The sequence below is a fragment of the Myiozetetes cayanensis genome, unplaced genomic scaffold (assembly GCF_022539395.1).
Source record: "Myiozetetes cayanensis isolate MyiCay16 unplaced genomic scaffold, myiCay2020 scf5-8, whole genome shotgun sequence".
Classification (NCBI taxonomy): domain Eukaryota; kingdom Metazoa; phylum Chordata; class Aves; order Passeriformes; family Tyrannidae; genus Myiozetetes; species Myiozetetes cayanensis.
Window position 1 is genome coordinate 29,724,428 of NW_026087742.1, and position 15,455 is coordinate 29,739,882.

At 40.9% G+C, this 15,455-nt stretch overlaps 1 protein-coding gene across 1 annotated transcript; it reads left to right on the forward strand.

Annotated features, from left to right (window-relative positions):
- The first annotated feature begins 1,065 nt into the window (after window positions 1-1,065).
- AQP11 (aquaporin 11) lies at window positions 1,066-14,945 on the forward strand. Its single transcript, XM_050331732.1, is given in 5 exon segments — window positions 1,066-1,324; window positions 1,426-2,070; window positions 7,336-7,452; window positions 13,541-13,566; window positions 13,568-14,945. Coding segments are annotated over 4 exon segments (828 nt in total). The 5' UTR covers window positions 1,066-1,324; window positions 1,426-1,475; the 3' UTR covers window positions 13,658-14,945.
- Window positions 14,946-15,455: the final 510 nt, after the last annotated feature.

The following is a 15,455-nucleotide window of genomic DNA, read 5'->3' on the forward strand; positions in this document are numbered from 1 at the left end:
GGTGGGACATTAGGATCACAGAATTAAATAGGTTTGAAAACACCTCTGAGGTCATCAAGTTCAACCTATGACCTAACACCACCTTGTCAACTAGATCATGGTACTCAGTGCCACATTTCTTAAACACCTCTGGGGACAGTGACTCCACCACTTCCCTGGGAAGCCCAATTGGGCAGTTCCAATGCCAAATCCCTCTTTCTGTGAAGAACTACTTCCTAATGTCCCAGCTAAACGTCCCTTGGCGCAGCTTAAGACTGTGTTCTCTTGTCCTACTGCTGGTTGCCTGGGGCAGGAGACCGATACCACCTGGCTACAGCCTCCTTTCAGGGAGTTGTAGAGAGTGATGAGGTCTCCCCTGAGCCTCCTCTTCTCCAGGCTAAACAGCACCAGCTCCCTTAGCCTCTCCTTACAGGACTTGTACTCGAGTCCCTTCACCAGCCTTGTTGCTAATTACCGTGAAAAGGTAATTAGACATTGGAACGGGCTGCCCAGGGAGGTGATGGAGTCACCGTCGCCGGAGGTGTTTAAGGAAAGACTGGACGTGGCACTGAGTGTCATGGTCTAGATCTCATGGTGTTGTTTGGTCACAGGTTGGACCCGATGATCTCAGAGGTATTTTCTAACTTAATCGATTCTGCAACGCCTCCATTTGCTAAAATGTCTAAATACTAAAAAAAGTTTTGATAGCTGTCGTGCTTGTTTGTGAAACACCATCGAGCACCGGGGCTTGCGCAACTCTGAAATAATCAATGTGTCTCTCTCTCGAGCGTGTTAATTATTGGCTTGCCGCGCAGCTTGTCGCGGGGTAAGGTTTTGTTTTTTTTGCGGACAGCCCGGGCTGGGGCCCGCAGTGCCGGCAGTGACACCTCGCGCTTCCCACCCGCGGCGCTGCCCCTCACGCCGCCCTCCCCTCAGCGCCCCTGCCCCACGCCCGCCCGCATGCGCGGTGGTGCCGCAGCGCCCGCCGGAGGGGGCGGCGCACCCGGAGCCCGCGGCGGGCGCGGAGCCGGGGCTCGCTCGGCGCTGGGGCTCGCTCGGCGCTCGCAGCCGCCGGAGGCACCGCAGCGCAGAGCCCGCCGCGGGAGCGCCTCGCCTCCCGTCCCCCCGCGGGCGGCAGCGGCGGCGCGCCCTCCCCACTGGCAGGCTGAAGGCGAGAGGGGTGCTCCGTCCGTGCCGCGGCGGAGGGGCTGAGGGGAAGCTGAGCCCCCTCTCCGCCCCGCGCTTTGACACCGCAGGGACAGACCTTCCTTCTCCTAACCCCTGCCCTGTCGGGAAGTGGGATCCCCGTGCCCTCACCCCTGCCCTTTGCTCCGCCAAGCCGAGGGTGAGTCAGGCGCCTCGCAGGTGGGGACAGAAGCTGGCTCCTGCCTCGGAGGGCAAGGGTGGGCATTTCCCCTCCCTCTCCTCCTTTCTTTCTCCCCGCAGGTGGTGGGGCTGGACCTTCTGCGAGCCCTCGGGCCTGTGAAGCTCCGGGCATGGCTGTCGGTGGGCTCGGGAGCTCCCTGCTGCTGATGTCCGGCGTGGTGGTGGCCGTGGGGCTGTGCAGGAGGCTGACCCGCCGCCGGCTGCGCTCCCACCCGCGCCTCTTCGCTTTCCTCGTGGAGATGTTAAGCACCTTCCAGATCTGCGCCTGCACGAACGAGCTCAGCCTGCTCGGCAATGTGGAGCCGAAGCCGCACACCGCCCTCACCCTCACCTACGGCTTCACCGTCCTGCACGGCCTGACCCTGGCCGGCAGCACCTGCAATCCCTGCGGGACCGTGCAGCCCATGTGGGGCGGCGGGACATCCCTCGGGATGGGGGGACTCAAGATCGCCGCTCAGTTCGTGGCTGCAGTGATTGCTAGGGTGTTCATGCACTTTATCTGGAGTCTGGAGATGGCAGAGCCACATTTTGGAGCGCTCTCCCAAGGCTGCAGCAGCCCCATGCAGACTACAGAGATGCAGGCGTTCTGCATAGAACTGCTCTTTTCTGTCGTTTTCCAGCTGGCAGTCCTGCGAGCGGAAAGTGTTAATCCCAAATACAGAGTCCATTTGATTGCTCTTCTCATCACCATGCTCGTGTATGCAGGTTAGTATTTTCTTTTTTTTTTTTTTTCTCTCCTCTCTTCCTTTAATTAAGTTGTAAGGGAAGGGGCTTTTATTATTTTCTTAGAGGTTAAGATGCAAAATTCTTTCTCGTACTGATGCCTCAGAGCTTTTTGATTTTTAAAAATTTTACAAAGATTACAAAAAAAATATCATCCAGGAAGTTTATTGTCCTGCATATGCGGAGTTCATTTGGAGTTTATATAAAGTTTACCTGGTTGCATTCCAGACAGGTGCGGGGTTAAGAATGAAATGAGTTATGAATTTAAAAATATGTCAAATGCACAAGTAAATATGGTTAAGTATTAAGATATCTCAGTGAAGGATTGTTTCATAATCCAACTATTTATACAGCGTGAGAGATCCCATACTATGTGCTCTGATTTCTAAGTGGCATTGCGAGAGAGCACCGCTGTTTGCATCAGGAAAAAGTGCTGATGGTGCAACAGCAGGGTACAAACCGCCAATAGGGAAGCTCTGTATTTAAATAATGCATAATTCATATCAGTGCAGTTTATTTAACTACTTCCTTAAATCAGAAATGGGACTGGTTATTTGTAGACTGCATACAGAAATGATAAAGTAATACCTCCTGAAACCAAATGTAAAGAAAGGAAAAAAGTAGGTGTTGTATTAGAGCCTCCTGCATCTGTAATGCCCTGTGTGTCCATATCCTTGCCTCTGCCTGATTGTCACCTCATGCTTCCCAGAGCTGGGACACTCTCACCTGTGCATCCTCTCTGGAGCAGTGGGAGGGAAGAAGTGAAGGGAAGCGGTCTGACCTTCTGACTGTTGATGCTCCCTTTTGTCCCTAGTGAAGTGCCGAGAGTTGTTAGGTCACTTGAGTCCTTCTACTGGCAAGGAGATCCCGTAGTTTGGAGAGGTGAGAGAGAGAGGGTTACGGAACTCCTAGATTGTGCTACTGCCCCCACCACAAGAAGTTATCTAGGGAATTATCAAATCCTTTTATGAGAGAGGGAGATCTCTTATCTGCAAACATCCATGGTGACACTGATGTTGTGTCCAAAAGGTTTACCTGTATTACGCTATTTAACATAATAGCATCTGGAGCAACGTCCAGTCAAATTTTCAGATGTAGAAATGAAAAAACCTTTAATCATTAGTTTTAGCTGAAATTAGCTAATGCGTAAAAGGTAAAAAAAGTCCATGGGGATTTTGAGAACTAAGTTAGCAATTTGAACTACTTTCTAAAATTAACTTTTGAAGGCAGAAGCAAGGTGTCAGTGCATTTGAGGACATTAAATGTATTTCTGAATTGATCAGTGAAAGTGTAGCCAAATATTATCCTCTCTCTTCTACAAGCACAAAAATCTGGATTCCTGATTCTTGACATTCTTTTCCTGCTTAGAAAATACTCATATAAAACAATATGTGTCCCATTGCCTTTCTCTTCCGTAGTTCAAACACAGAATTCATTCCCAGTGTTGTTGGCCAGGCTTTTCTCTTTTTCCAGCAGGAGAAGGCTGTGTACCACGTCCCCTTCCATGTCATAAACTTGGACTTGTTAAACTATCCAGTGCAATTGATCTGCATGTTCTTCCAGGAAGACCTGCTGCACCCAGACCTCTTTCACTTGCACCTTCTGTCTGTACCCTGTGCTACCTGGACATTTTTCTTTGCATTTCTTTTAATCTGGAATCCAGTCTACTATAAAAATACATGGGTATTCCAGAGAACAGATCCTGAACCTAGTTTTATGCCATACGTAGTGGAAAAACTAATTCTTTCTTGTTTGCTCTGCTCCAAGCTTCCTAAGGTTTGCACTATTTGCTGTACGCTCAGCTTCAAAAGGAAAGGTGAGAAGTGTTATCCTCCTCCTGCAGCAGGCGTGAGCCTGGTGTTTACTATCCACTCCTAAGACGTGGATTGGAGCTTTTTGAAGCAGAGGAAGGCATAAACCCCGATTCCTATCACCAAGCTATTACACAACAAGTGTGGGTGCAGGCTGCTGCTATTAATTTCTTACTGTGATGAAGTCAGAGGCTTGCACTGTAACAGATTTCTTTTTCCAGTGGAAGGTTAACTTCTCCATTTTGAGGGCTGCTGATTGGAACCCCCTTCCCACAGCATGCTGACAGCATGGCAAGTAACTGAGGCAATAGCAAACAGCCTAGTAGGCAGCCATGGACAATGTCTGGTGCATAAATCCTGTAAATCCTCTGGTTCTCGTGGCGTAGAGGTCTGTTCCACCTCAGTGTTTCTTACATGCAGTAAGAAACTGCAGTGAGTCACATGCAGTGACTTACAAATCAGGTGTCACAGATAGTGGCCTCCAGCAGGCCAAGTTCTCATTTACAGCCTGTGAAGGCACACAGATGCATAACTTAGTTGGGCTGCATAATTCTCATAATTCTCAGGAAATCTTCTACACCTCTTTGTTTACTGCTTATATATTTTTATATATATAAATATATATATTTTATATCTATATATTTAAGGACTTTGAGTGCCTCTCTAAGAGGAATGTATCTTTCTTGCACATCCAGCACAAAAAGGGCCAGGCAACCAGCACGAATTTAGGCAAAGCAATGCTAATTTAGGCAAACTGGTAACACTCTTCCTTTTTTCTACAAAACTATCAAATATAGTATTGAATGAATAATGATTTTTTTAAAACTTTAATTTGGCAGACACAGGGTTCTAGCTAGGAACTTTCACACATTAATTTACAAAATAAAATTCTTGATAATGATTTCTTTTTATACTGTGATTGTAAAAACAAAGTCCTTTGTGCCTTCAAGACCTCTGTCTGTTACAGTTATGAATGAACCAGAAATGTTAAGAAAAAACATCTCATACATAGTATATTGTATTTCATTCCATGAATTATGCTCTATCCTGTAAGGGGAATGATTGCTGTAAGGGACTGTAAAGGGACTGTAAAAAGGAATACGTCTTATTCCAATGTGGTTTGGGTAAAATTTTGGAGGATAGCCACATCGCTGTGGCTTACACCCTTCTAAATGTATTCATGCAGAGACAAGGCTCAAAAACATTAAAATTGTATTTTTATGGTTGAATAAATGGAGCTGAAAAAACCAAATGTCAGTAGGTCAGTGTTGTGTGTACCGATACAAGGTACTTAGGTATGCCATGCAGCTCACTCCAACAAATATCAAGTTATTTAGTGTTATCAAAATTACAACTTGTTTCTTTAGTTTTTCTTATACTTTTTCATAGTTAAGAATATTCAGATTTTTTTTTTACATTTAGTCTTAAACAGAGCAAATTTTTATAGTAGTACATACTGTACACAAAAGCTCCAATACTACTTCATTCTCTTTCTTCTACTAAACAGATAAAAAAAAAGTATTATGTCTACATATAAAGGGAATTATTCAGTAGCTAAGGAAGCAGACCCTATACAAGATGGTAAAGAACATTTTTTGGTATTTCCTTTGGGAAAGTATTTAATTAGGGGAAGAAAAAAACCAATCCACCTTTTGAGGGATTCTTCATTTACAGGCATTATTACAGTTAGGTCGGAATGATACGAACTGGTTAGATTTTTCTGAGCCTAAAATATCAAGGTAAAAATTACATACTTATTTTTAATTCAGAGTTTCTTTCTGACTTTGGTTTTGCCTTTAGTAAAGGCAAAAAGGTAAAATTACTTTTCTTACACATTGTGCGGAGCACACGTTACTTCCCCTTTTAAAGTTTTTATATGTACCACATCAAAGGGATTATATTTCTTTTGCCATAAAATAATTTGTCTTTTCTGGTACACAGACTGAGGTGCTTAATAAATAATTTTAAATAAGATTATACTAATGCCCCTGGTCTACGGTTGATATTCCAATAGTTATTAGTAATGCATATTGAAGAAATACAGCAGTTAAAACTCTTTATCTAATGTTCAATGTTCAGCAACCACATCCTCAGAGTGAAATTCTACTTTCAACTGTGTTTGTTGATATAAAAGCAGAAGCAGTTAATTCATAAATAGATTAGAGCAAAGTAAATTATTGTAGCTGTGCTTCCTGGCAGCCGTGGACGTTGCTAATGTGTCACTGTGCAGAATAACAGACCACACAGTAAACCTGAGTTGCTCTTGAGAACAAGTGCAAAACCACAGTCAGCTGAGTAGGTAAAAGAACTTTCCTGAACTGTAAATGACAGTAAAAGAAATAGTAAGGAGAATATAGAAAGAGAAAACAGAAGAAGACAATGACAAAGACTGTACTAAAACTTTGGGTAAATGATTGCATGCTCATGGCAAACAAGGACTTTATCTGCCTGGTATTTGTACAAAGGGTAAGTTCAAAGCTCACATTAGCTTATTTGTGGAAAAATCAAGAATAAGCTTTAAGGAATTAAATAGACACAACTATATTTTACGTGAATAGATTGATAGATAAAAGAGATATGGGGTGGTTAGTAACTAATAGTGCAGAAATACAGATAATTTTGCTGTGAGTAATGCTATTTCTGCAGGATTGGAATGAGAAGAACAACATACATCAGAATTAAACACATTTAGCTCCAGGTTCTTCTGCAGTGTAATTACAGTTTAGTCCCCACAGTGTGATGTGTTTGGATCTAGTTATTTAGAATATGTTTAGACAAGTTCATTTACATCTGGAATCAGAGGCAAGGAAAGATGCTTGGCTTCATTTTACAAGACATGGGGTGGCATTTGCTTTTATTTTCTTCAGACAGCATAGAGAATGCTTGTGAAGGCTTTTGCCACAGTTATTATACCATATGGTAATGTTCTATACATTGGTGATATTAGTGTTCTTATAATAAAGTATAGAGGTCACCTTACCAAAAGCAGTCTTGACACATTTTTTTTTTCCAATATCTTGCATGTGTTTCATGTGACATGGAGATGCAGTGAAGGCTCAGTACTTCTTTACTAATATTTGTGTGATTTCTGCCTCTTTTAAAGGACCATTAGTAAAACAGCTTTTAGTTTTATCAATAGAAACATTCAGTATTAGCCAAGCCTATCTCTTTAAAGCATATTTGCTAGAAAGAGATAAAGGAAGTTATAGCCTGCCCTTCAGATGTTTTAGAGCCTATTAAGAAACAGTTAAGCTGTTAACCATGTCATCAGGCAAATAAACTCTTCTGAAGTTATCTGTTCAAACGGTTTCTGGTAATTCATTTTATTGCTGGGTGCACATTTCTTGTAATATCATATGTCCATTTCAATATTAATCTAGTGAGAAGAAAGATGGTTTGATTTCATGTTATTTACATTATTTACATCTTATTGCAGGTGGAAATCTCACAGGAGCAATATTTAACCCAGCACTGGCGTTTTCATTACATGCAGATTGTTTCTATGACAAATTTTTGAGTTACTCACTAGTATACTGGATAGCACCAGCCTTAGGTAAGTTCTTAATACTTTATGTGTTTGAGAAAGTGTTATTTAGTACATGGTTCAAAAATCAGGAAATAGGTATTCTTTATTTGATAGTGTGCTTGTTTTCTGCTTTAAATAAAATCCAGAAAGTAGTAAATCGTAATGTGTGTGTAAAAGTCATTCAGAATCATGGTTTCATTTTGCAAACGCAGGCTGTGTATTTTTACTCTTGTTCAATGCTCCATGTAAAGTGCCTGTGACTGTTCTGTGAATCATAGAATGGCTTGGGTTGGGAGGGACCTTCAAAGAGCATCTAGTCTGACCCCCTTGCAATGGGCAGGGGCATCTTCAACTAGACCAGGTTGCTCAGAGCCCCATCTGACCTGGCCTTGAATATTTCCAGGTATGGGGCATCTACCACCTCTTTGGGCAACCTGTGCCGGTGTTTCACCACCTCATTGTAAAAAACTGCTTCCTTAAATCTAGTCTAAATCTGCCTAGTTTTAGTTTAAACCATTACCCCTTGTCCCATCAGTCAAGTCTCTAATACTGAGTTTTAAACACCAGTTTTGTTCACAAAATAATATCTACTGATTTAATCAATTTATTTTAAGAAACAGCCATATTACGCTGTACAATTGTTTAGTCCATATGTCATGTTCAAAGTCTAATTACTTTTGGGATACTTTGAGCAAGAAAATGTACCTACCAAAGAACCACAACAGCACAATTCCAGATGGAAGAAGTTTGGTGTTTAGGTTAGGCTTAACTAGTTAGTTATAAAACAATAGCTGTTTACTCTGGAGCTAGATACATTTGAAACTGCCTATTGATTGGAACTTTATGCCCTGGTATTAAAATCCAGCCTGTCTGAGGTATCACACTGACCAGAGGCCCTCTTGTAGATTCTAGCAGAATACTAAACAGGAGAAGAGGCTACCTGAAAGTAAATATTAGCCTGATTAGCTTCAAAAAGAGAAACATACTGGTTAGCACATGGTTTCTGTCTTGTTTTGTGACAGTATAAAAGAACATGGGGATGATAAATTAAAAAACACCCACAGGTATTAGGACAAGTCCGTAAATATGCTTTCTCAATTACTACTTTTATAATATCAAATCCTTTTTCTCTCCATAGTGTCTAAACTTTGCATTTCCCATTCTGTGTTCTAGTTCCAGTCACTGCTGGAAACAATCTGTTATTAGTTTAAGAATTAGGAATGTTAGCAACTACATTTTTCCTAAGTTAAATTATGGTTTTAAATTGAAAGCTACTGATTTTAACTTCTAGTTGTGTGCAGATGAAAATGCTGCATGTGATACTTCATGCTGTTTGTTTACAGTTAGTCCTTACAAATCTTGAGCTTTCTGCTCAGAGGGTATATAAAGAAGCAGTCTGCTAATCCTAAATTCTTTCATGACTGTTAATCCTATTAGAAGGTACAACAGTGATGAAGGCACAACAGGATGTAAAATATACACAGGAAACACAACAAAGGGCTCTCGTTATAACAAAAAACTTCCTTTTCTTGAGTTCACGTCTGTGCATGTTCTACTTGCCTCGACTCTCAGTCAGTCAAAAATGAAGACAGAAGTTTCAGTCTATCTAAAATTTACTTTAATATTATTTTGTTAAATTAGATCTCCAAACAGGATGACTGAACAGCAGAGTAAGCTTGATAACTGTTCAGTTAGTAGTTAATGAAATGTCTTCGGCAAAGCTGATCAGCGTCACTTGGGTCCTAACAGAACACATAACATTTCTCACCATCCAACTTTAGCTTTCTGTTTTATTAACTGATTTTGATGTGATAACTGTTTATAGAGATTTTGTAAGTTGTAAGTACTTGGGATTCAATATTTTGGCAAGTGATCTACAGAAATAGGAATGAAACCCCATGTTCTGCTTATTTGCCAAGATGTGTCCTGCAGAAGAGCTTTGCAGAAAGCCTTCAGATGATTTTGACAGAAAAAAATCAGCTGACATTAACTCAAATGGACCCGTGACTGGAGGGATTTAGAATGTGATTAGGGAGTAATGTTACATTTCTATGAAAATTCATAAACAGGGATTTGCCATTAGTTCACATCTAGAAAATACATATGTAGAATATTCACATCTAGAATGTACTGAATTCTGTCTCTTAATTCAAACAGAAACTCCAGACTGAACGGTTGTAAAGGTGTGGGTACTCAGGGCACATCACTTCTTGTGCAGTGTTGCTACTGTAACCAGGATTTAGTTACAGATCTCAGGTGGAGGGCGGGGTACTCTACTGGTGGTATAAATACCTCATTACAAAACAAGGATGCTTCATGGATACTTAAGAGACCTTACAAACCAAGAGTTGTGAACAACTGTTGTGTCTCAGGTGGAAGGACAGAGGAGATTGCTGCATTTGAAAACTGAATTGGTGAATAGGGGAGTGCAGATCTACAAAGCTAACATGAAGTGATTTTCTGACACTTTTTGAAAAATAAGAAAATAATAGGAATAGAATTTTTTTCTTCCACAGCTGGACAAAATGATGAGGCATCTAGGAAAATGACCTGTTAAGATGATAAATAAAATTCTTTTGAAAAGAACTTCTAAGCAGAATCATAAAAATAGATGATGAGGGAAGAGATATTTTAAATTTAATTGTAAAAATCACTTTCAGAATCCACATGTCAGCAGAAATACTATTTCAGACTTCCTAGAAACTGGCAGAGTTGTAGTGATATGCTAACTTGATGTCTTACTTTTCACAGCATCAGCATCTTAGGTGGTTAAATTACTTTGTTCTTCCTTTGGGGAATACTTTTAGGAGTCTATCAGCTTTTTTTGTGATTTTCTGTAATAACTACCTCACGCAGGACCATGGACTAGCATACCATGAAACTTGAAATTGCCAGTGCAAAGTGCAGTATGTTGTCATTTATGGCCATAGCAAAAACCCACAAGGCCAAGGAGATTGGAGAGCGTTCAGTATGTAACTGATACCCTGATCTAGCTGTAAGCAAGTTCTTAACCATCAGCTTCAAAACAATTTTCTTAGAAAGGACCCTTGGAACAAGAGGAAGATTGCTTGTCACCTTCACAAGAGGAAGATGAAATGCAATTTCTGGTTTAGGATAAACAAACCAACCAACTGGTGGTTTATGGTCTTTCAGGAATATAATCTTGGAACTGTAGTTAATTACTTATTTTTCAAAATGGCTTCACCTCACTTTGGTGAGGTGATTCTCCTGCAGCTTTAAACAGCTAATTCCTGTAATAAGTATGAATGTCAGCAAGTGTTTACGACTTAGCACAGGCAGGCCCTAAGTTCTGCACTGTGAACACAGACACAATAAGTACCAGTGGAACAAAGATAGTTTCTGTTTTACTGCCAAAGGAATTCACATTAGTTGTCCAGGCATTATTAGTGATGATGGGGACTGAGCTAATGCTGCTCTTTCAGTACCAGGGAAATGGAAGCTATGAAGGGAAGAGGTGGTAACCTAGTCATGAGGTCAGTAAAATGAGATGCTCATTCCTGGACAGGTGCCAGCTTAGCATATCACAGAATTGTACTGTAGAATGGTTTGGGTTGAAAGGGACCTTAAAGACCACCTGGTTCCACACCCCCCTCCCACCATGGTCCACTAGACCCAGGTTGCTCAAAGCCCCATCCAACCTGGTCTAGCATTCTGCTAGTTTTCTAACACTATAAAAACAGAATCAAGACCCGCTTCTTTAGATCAGTTTTACTAGAAAGACTATTCCTTAGTTGAGAAAGTTTTTTCCTGACTAGGAGGAAAAATAAGTACCACAAAAATTACTTAGCAGTAGAGGTAAATGGAGGAGGTAAGCAAGGGGGAAGGCAATGGGTTAGACTTTCACCTTTCTGCTCAGAGGACAGGATATTCAGAGGCCTCCAGCATGTTCAGAACACTGAAGCATGTAACTTAGCAAAGAAACAACAATTCCAAGTCTGTGTGCCATAGTAAAGGAGAGTTTCAACAACTAGAGGTCTCCTACTACCACACCCTGGGCCTCTCAGGGGGTTTCAGCTCTGCAGAAATCATCTGACACAGCAAAACACGTATGCAGTGAGTGAATGCAAACCATGAAGTTCCTAGAAAACTGTCAGTAATTAAGTCTAATTCAAATACTAAAGTGCTGGTGAGTGGTAATCCTGTACTTGGCCTGCTTACAAAGGATGGGTGGTGAGTCAAGCCAGTTGGTTTCTAGTCCTTACAAAAGCTCAGGGTTCAGAAGGAGACTGGGAAGGTAAATAGCAGAGCTGTTTAGACTTTGGACTTCAAAACAAAATTCTGCTTGTGTAGGGAATTGCTAAGTCAGTAGGAATTGCCTTGGAAGCTGCCATAAATGACAAAAGTATGCCATGGAAAGGTGATTTTTCAGAAAAGTTCACTGAGAGCTCAGTAATAGATTTAGATGTGCAGGAGAATCTGTCACATAGTTAGACTAGGAATTTTGACAGAAAGCCTTTCCTTGCTTGCCAGAGAAAGAGCTTCCCTATGAACAAAGGACAGCACGTAAGGAGTTGAAACAGGGACAGAGAGCAAAGGAGGAGTTTAAGAGCTTTCCACTTAAAATCAGGAAGGTAAGAGCTCAGCTGGAACTGAGACTAGGGACATGCAAGGTTACAAATATATTAATCTGAAAAAAATTCCAGAGAAAATTCAGGTCCATTGGCAGATGGGGGAGACAACCTAGTGATGGATGGCATGGAAAAGGCTGAGGTACTGTATGTCTTTTTTTAACCACTGAGTCTTCTCAAGAAAAGTTTGCCTCCAAACCTCTGTGTAAATCGGTAAGGTTTTGGAAAGGAGGCAATAAATAGCGAGGGAGTAACAGGGTGGGAACAACATTGATAAGCTCAGTGATTGTGAATCCATTTACTCTACTGGGATTCACCTAGAAATGCAGGTAGAGTTGGCCAATGTTAGGACTGTCTTTCATTTATGAAATGTTACAACAATTGGACCCGTTTAGGCTGCAAAAACAAGATGAAAGCATGTTTTAAGAACAGTCAACTATTATGTCAAGAGTAGTTACAAGGATGCCAGAGATTAACTGTTCTTGTTGGCAACAAGTAACAGCAAGGCCCCAAACTGTGGCATGGGAAGTTCAGGCCGATCTCCAAGGAAACCTTCAGAAGCAACATTGAAACTAGTTATCTGGAAAAGTGCTACAGTGCCTGGAGGTTTTAGGGACTCAGCTAGGGAAAGCCTCACTGACCCATCTAGCGTAGGCAAAGTCCTGCACCAAGTGGGAGACAGGACTAGAGAATCCCTTCCAATGAGCTTTTTTTGGGGGGGATCTAAGAAGCTTCATAAAATACAAGCTGCACTGTATGAGCAACACTGTCAACCAGGATGCTCTTCATTTCTGAAAGAGAATATGCTGATTTTTGTTTTTTCCCAGGAGAAAAAAATGTGGTGATACTAAACTGTATTTGGATGACCTTTGGACTCAAGGGCCCTTATGGGCTCCTTCCAACTTGAGACAGTGTACGATTCTCATGAAGAAACTACAGTCTCTAACTTCACCCTTTTTTCTGCTTCAGAATAAACCCTAAATCAGAATGATCTTCAAAAAAACACCCATTATCCTATAGCCACTTGGCAGCATGTAAAAAAGATAAGCAGCGTGATTTCACAGCACCAAACCAGACACTGCTAACAAAATCAGCTGAGAAATGGAGGTTAAGCTGCTGATTCAGTCATTTATAGATCCAGTTACAAAGAAAGGAGCCCTGATACAGCAACAGGAAGGTGCATGTGTTGGATTCACCTAGTCAAACTGCTCTGACTTCAGCTTGGCTTATACAGACCAGAGTTAAAACATTAAATATACTAAGAAAAACAGGATTATTAACTCGTAAGGACCACTTGAATGGTTGGTTGAAGCTTTCTTTGTGAGAAAACAAAACAAAAAAGTGTTTGGAGAAAGTGCTGACTGCTTCTAAGCCTTTTGACAGAAAATTCAATTTTTCTGCAATCTGTGCTGTATTGCACGTTAGACACTGAAATACTTGAACATAATGTTTATTTTCAATTACCAGTACTGTGTCCTGCTCGAGTACATTTAAATAAAGGTCCTTTCTGTAATTTTTCATTTCAGGTACAATACTTGTGGCTTTTATATGGGATGAAATCTTTCCTCGGATATCCTGAGACATCGAATCCTGAAATCTGGCAGTCCTACATTAAAAAGTATTTTCAACATCTGCAGACATGAAGCTTTCAAAGAACTGTTGACACAGGCTTCCACATCACCTTTCAGTTGCATTTTCAGCTTTCCTGTTTGAAATATTAATTTATCACTTTGTATTCAAATACTAATTTTGTAAGTGCGTATTGGGATTCTGGGAATATCTGCCACCATTTTTGTAATTTAAGCCATATGAATGTGAAGGACTGTTAAAATACTGCAACTTTGTCACTTTAGCCATAAGTGCCATTTGCTGACCTTTATTACAACAGCATGCAAAACTAATTTTAGAGAAATACCCAGTCCTTTCAAGGTTTGAATTTATTGGATTTCTTCCCAAAAAATGGCACCTGCAAAAAAGGAGCTGAAGATCTCTTATACTGACATCACCATATTCCTACTTGCCATATGTATACCTCTGAGAGGAAGAAAGGCTACACTACTCCCTAGAAGAGTCTCCACAGCTCTATTCTAGAGGCACCCTACACCAAAATTGAAAGTCTGTAGGACCAGCATTGTTTTAGCAATACCTGAGTGCAGGTAAGTAACCTCTCGCTTCCCATTGGGAAGGCTCTGCTGCATCCTGGCTCACTGTAGATTGCTGAATGTTTACCTTGGTTGGAAAAAGCAGTAGTAAAGTACCATAAATTCTGTAGAGACACAAAATAAAAGGGCATTTTAGGCAACCCCCCCTACTTTGTATCAAGAGATTACTGCTGCCTCTTCACATAGACACAGTAGATAGGGATGAGTCACGGGGTATTCGATTTGTCCTTGATTTTATGCAGCTCTTACCAATTTTTAAAAAAACAAATGAATCTGCAATATAGGAGAATAAATAACAGAGCTAAAAACCACAGGAAAGCTACAGACACAAACTGGCACAAACATGCCCTTTACAGCCTCAGCTGAGGCAAACGCCACTGATAGGTACCACCCTTGGAAGCTCTGTTTCTAGCATGAGGTTTCATCATCCAGATGATCCAGAGGCTGCATCATCTGGATGCAGCTTAATTTTTAGATATGCCAAAATCAGTTTTTCACTTTATAGTTACTAGGTTTAAAAGGAGAGATGGTTAACAAGTTCTACAAAGATCTCAGTAGCGTGCCCCCCAACTCAGCATCCAAGTCACCTTACAAACCATGTTCTAAGAGAAAGGGAATCAGATGGGGGTTTTTCACAGTAAAATTATGAACCGAGTATTTAACAGCTCCTATTGCCAGCTATCTTTTTTTGCAAGAGTTCGGGAAGTAAATATTTTCATGTAATTTCCAACTTGTTGCAATAAAATCTTTTCTCACTTCTATTTTCAAAGGTACCTTTAAGATTATATGGCAAAATGAAATCAATGGTTTGAACGTTCTTAACATACAAGAGTTCCTAACCATGGCCCTGTATTCAGTCATTAAAATAATAATAATAAAAAAAAATATACTGCTAATACACTGAAGAGAACTAGAACTAGATAACTGGGTTACCATTCAGCAGCTCATGGACACTAGTGTGTTAGCATACTAAAGGAAATTGTCTCTGGTAAAACTTCACGGCAAGGACCACATATAGGCAAACTGAGCCTGGTAAGAGGTGATCCTCAGAAAAAATATTTACTTTTATACCATGTTCTGCTTCTAAAACAGATACTTTCAGGGGGTTCTAACTTCCCTTTCTTGTTTTACTGCTTTTTATACCTTTTACCTATTTTTAAAGTGTTCCATGCCTTATAGATTTCTTTCCCCCCTTTTCAGCCTCATTTCTTATGGAAACAAACCTTTCATAATTTACACGATTTGATGTTTCCTCTGAGCCCAAGAAGCCCACATGGTA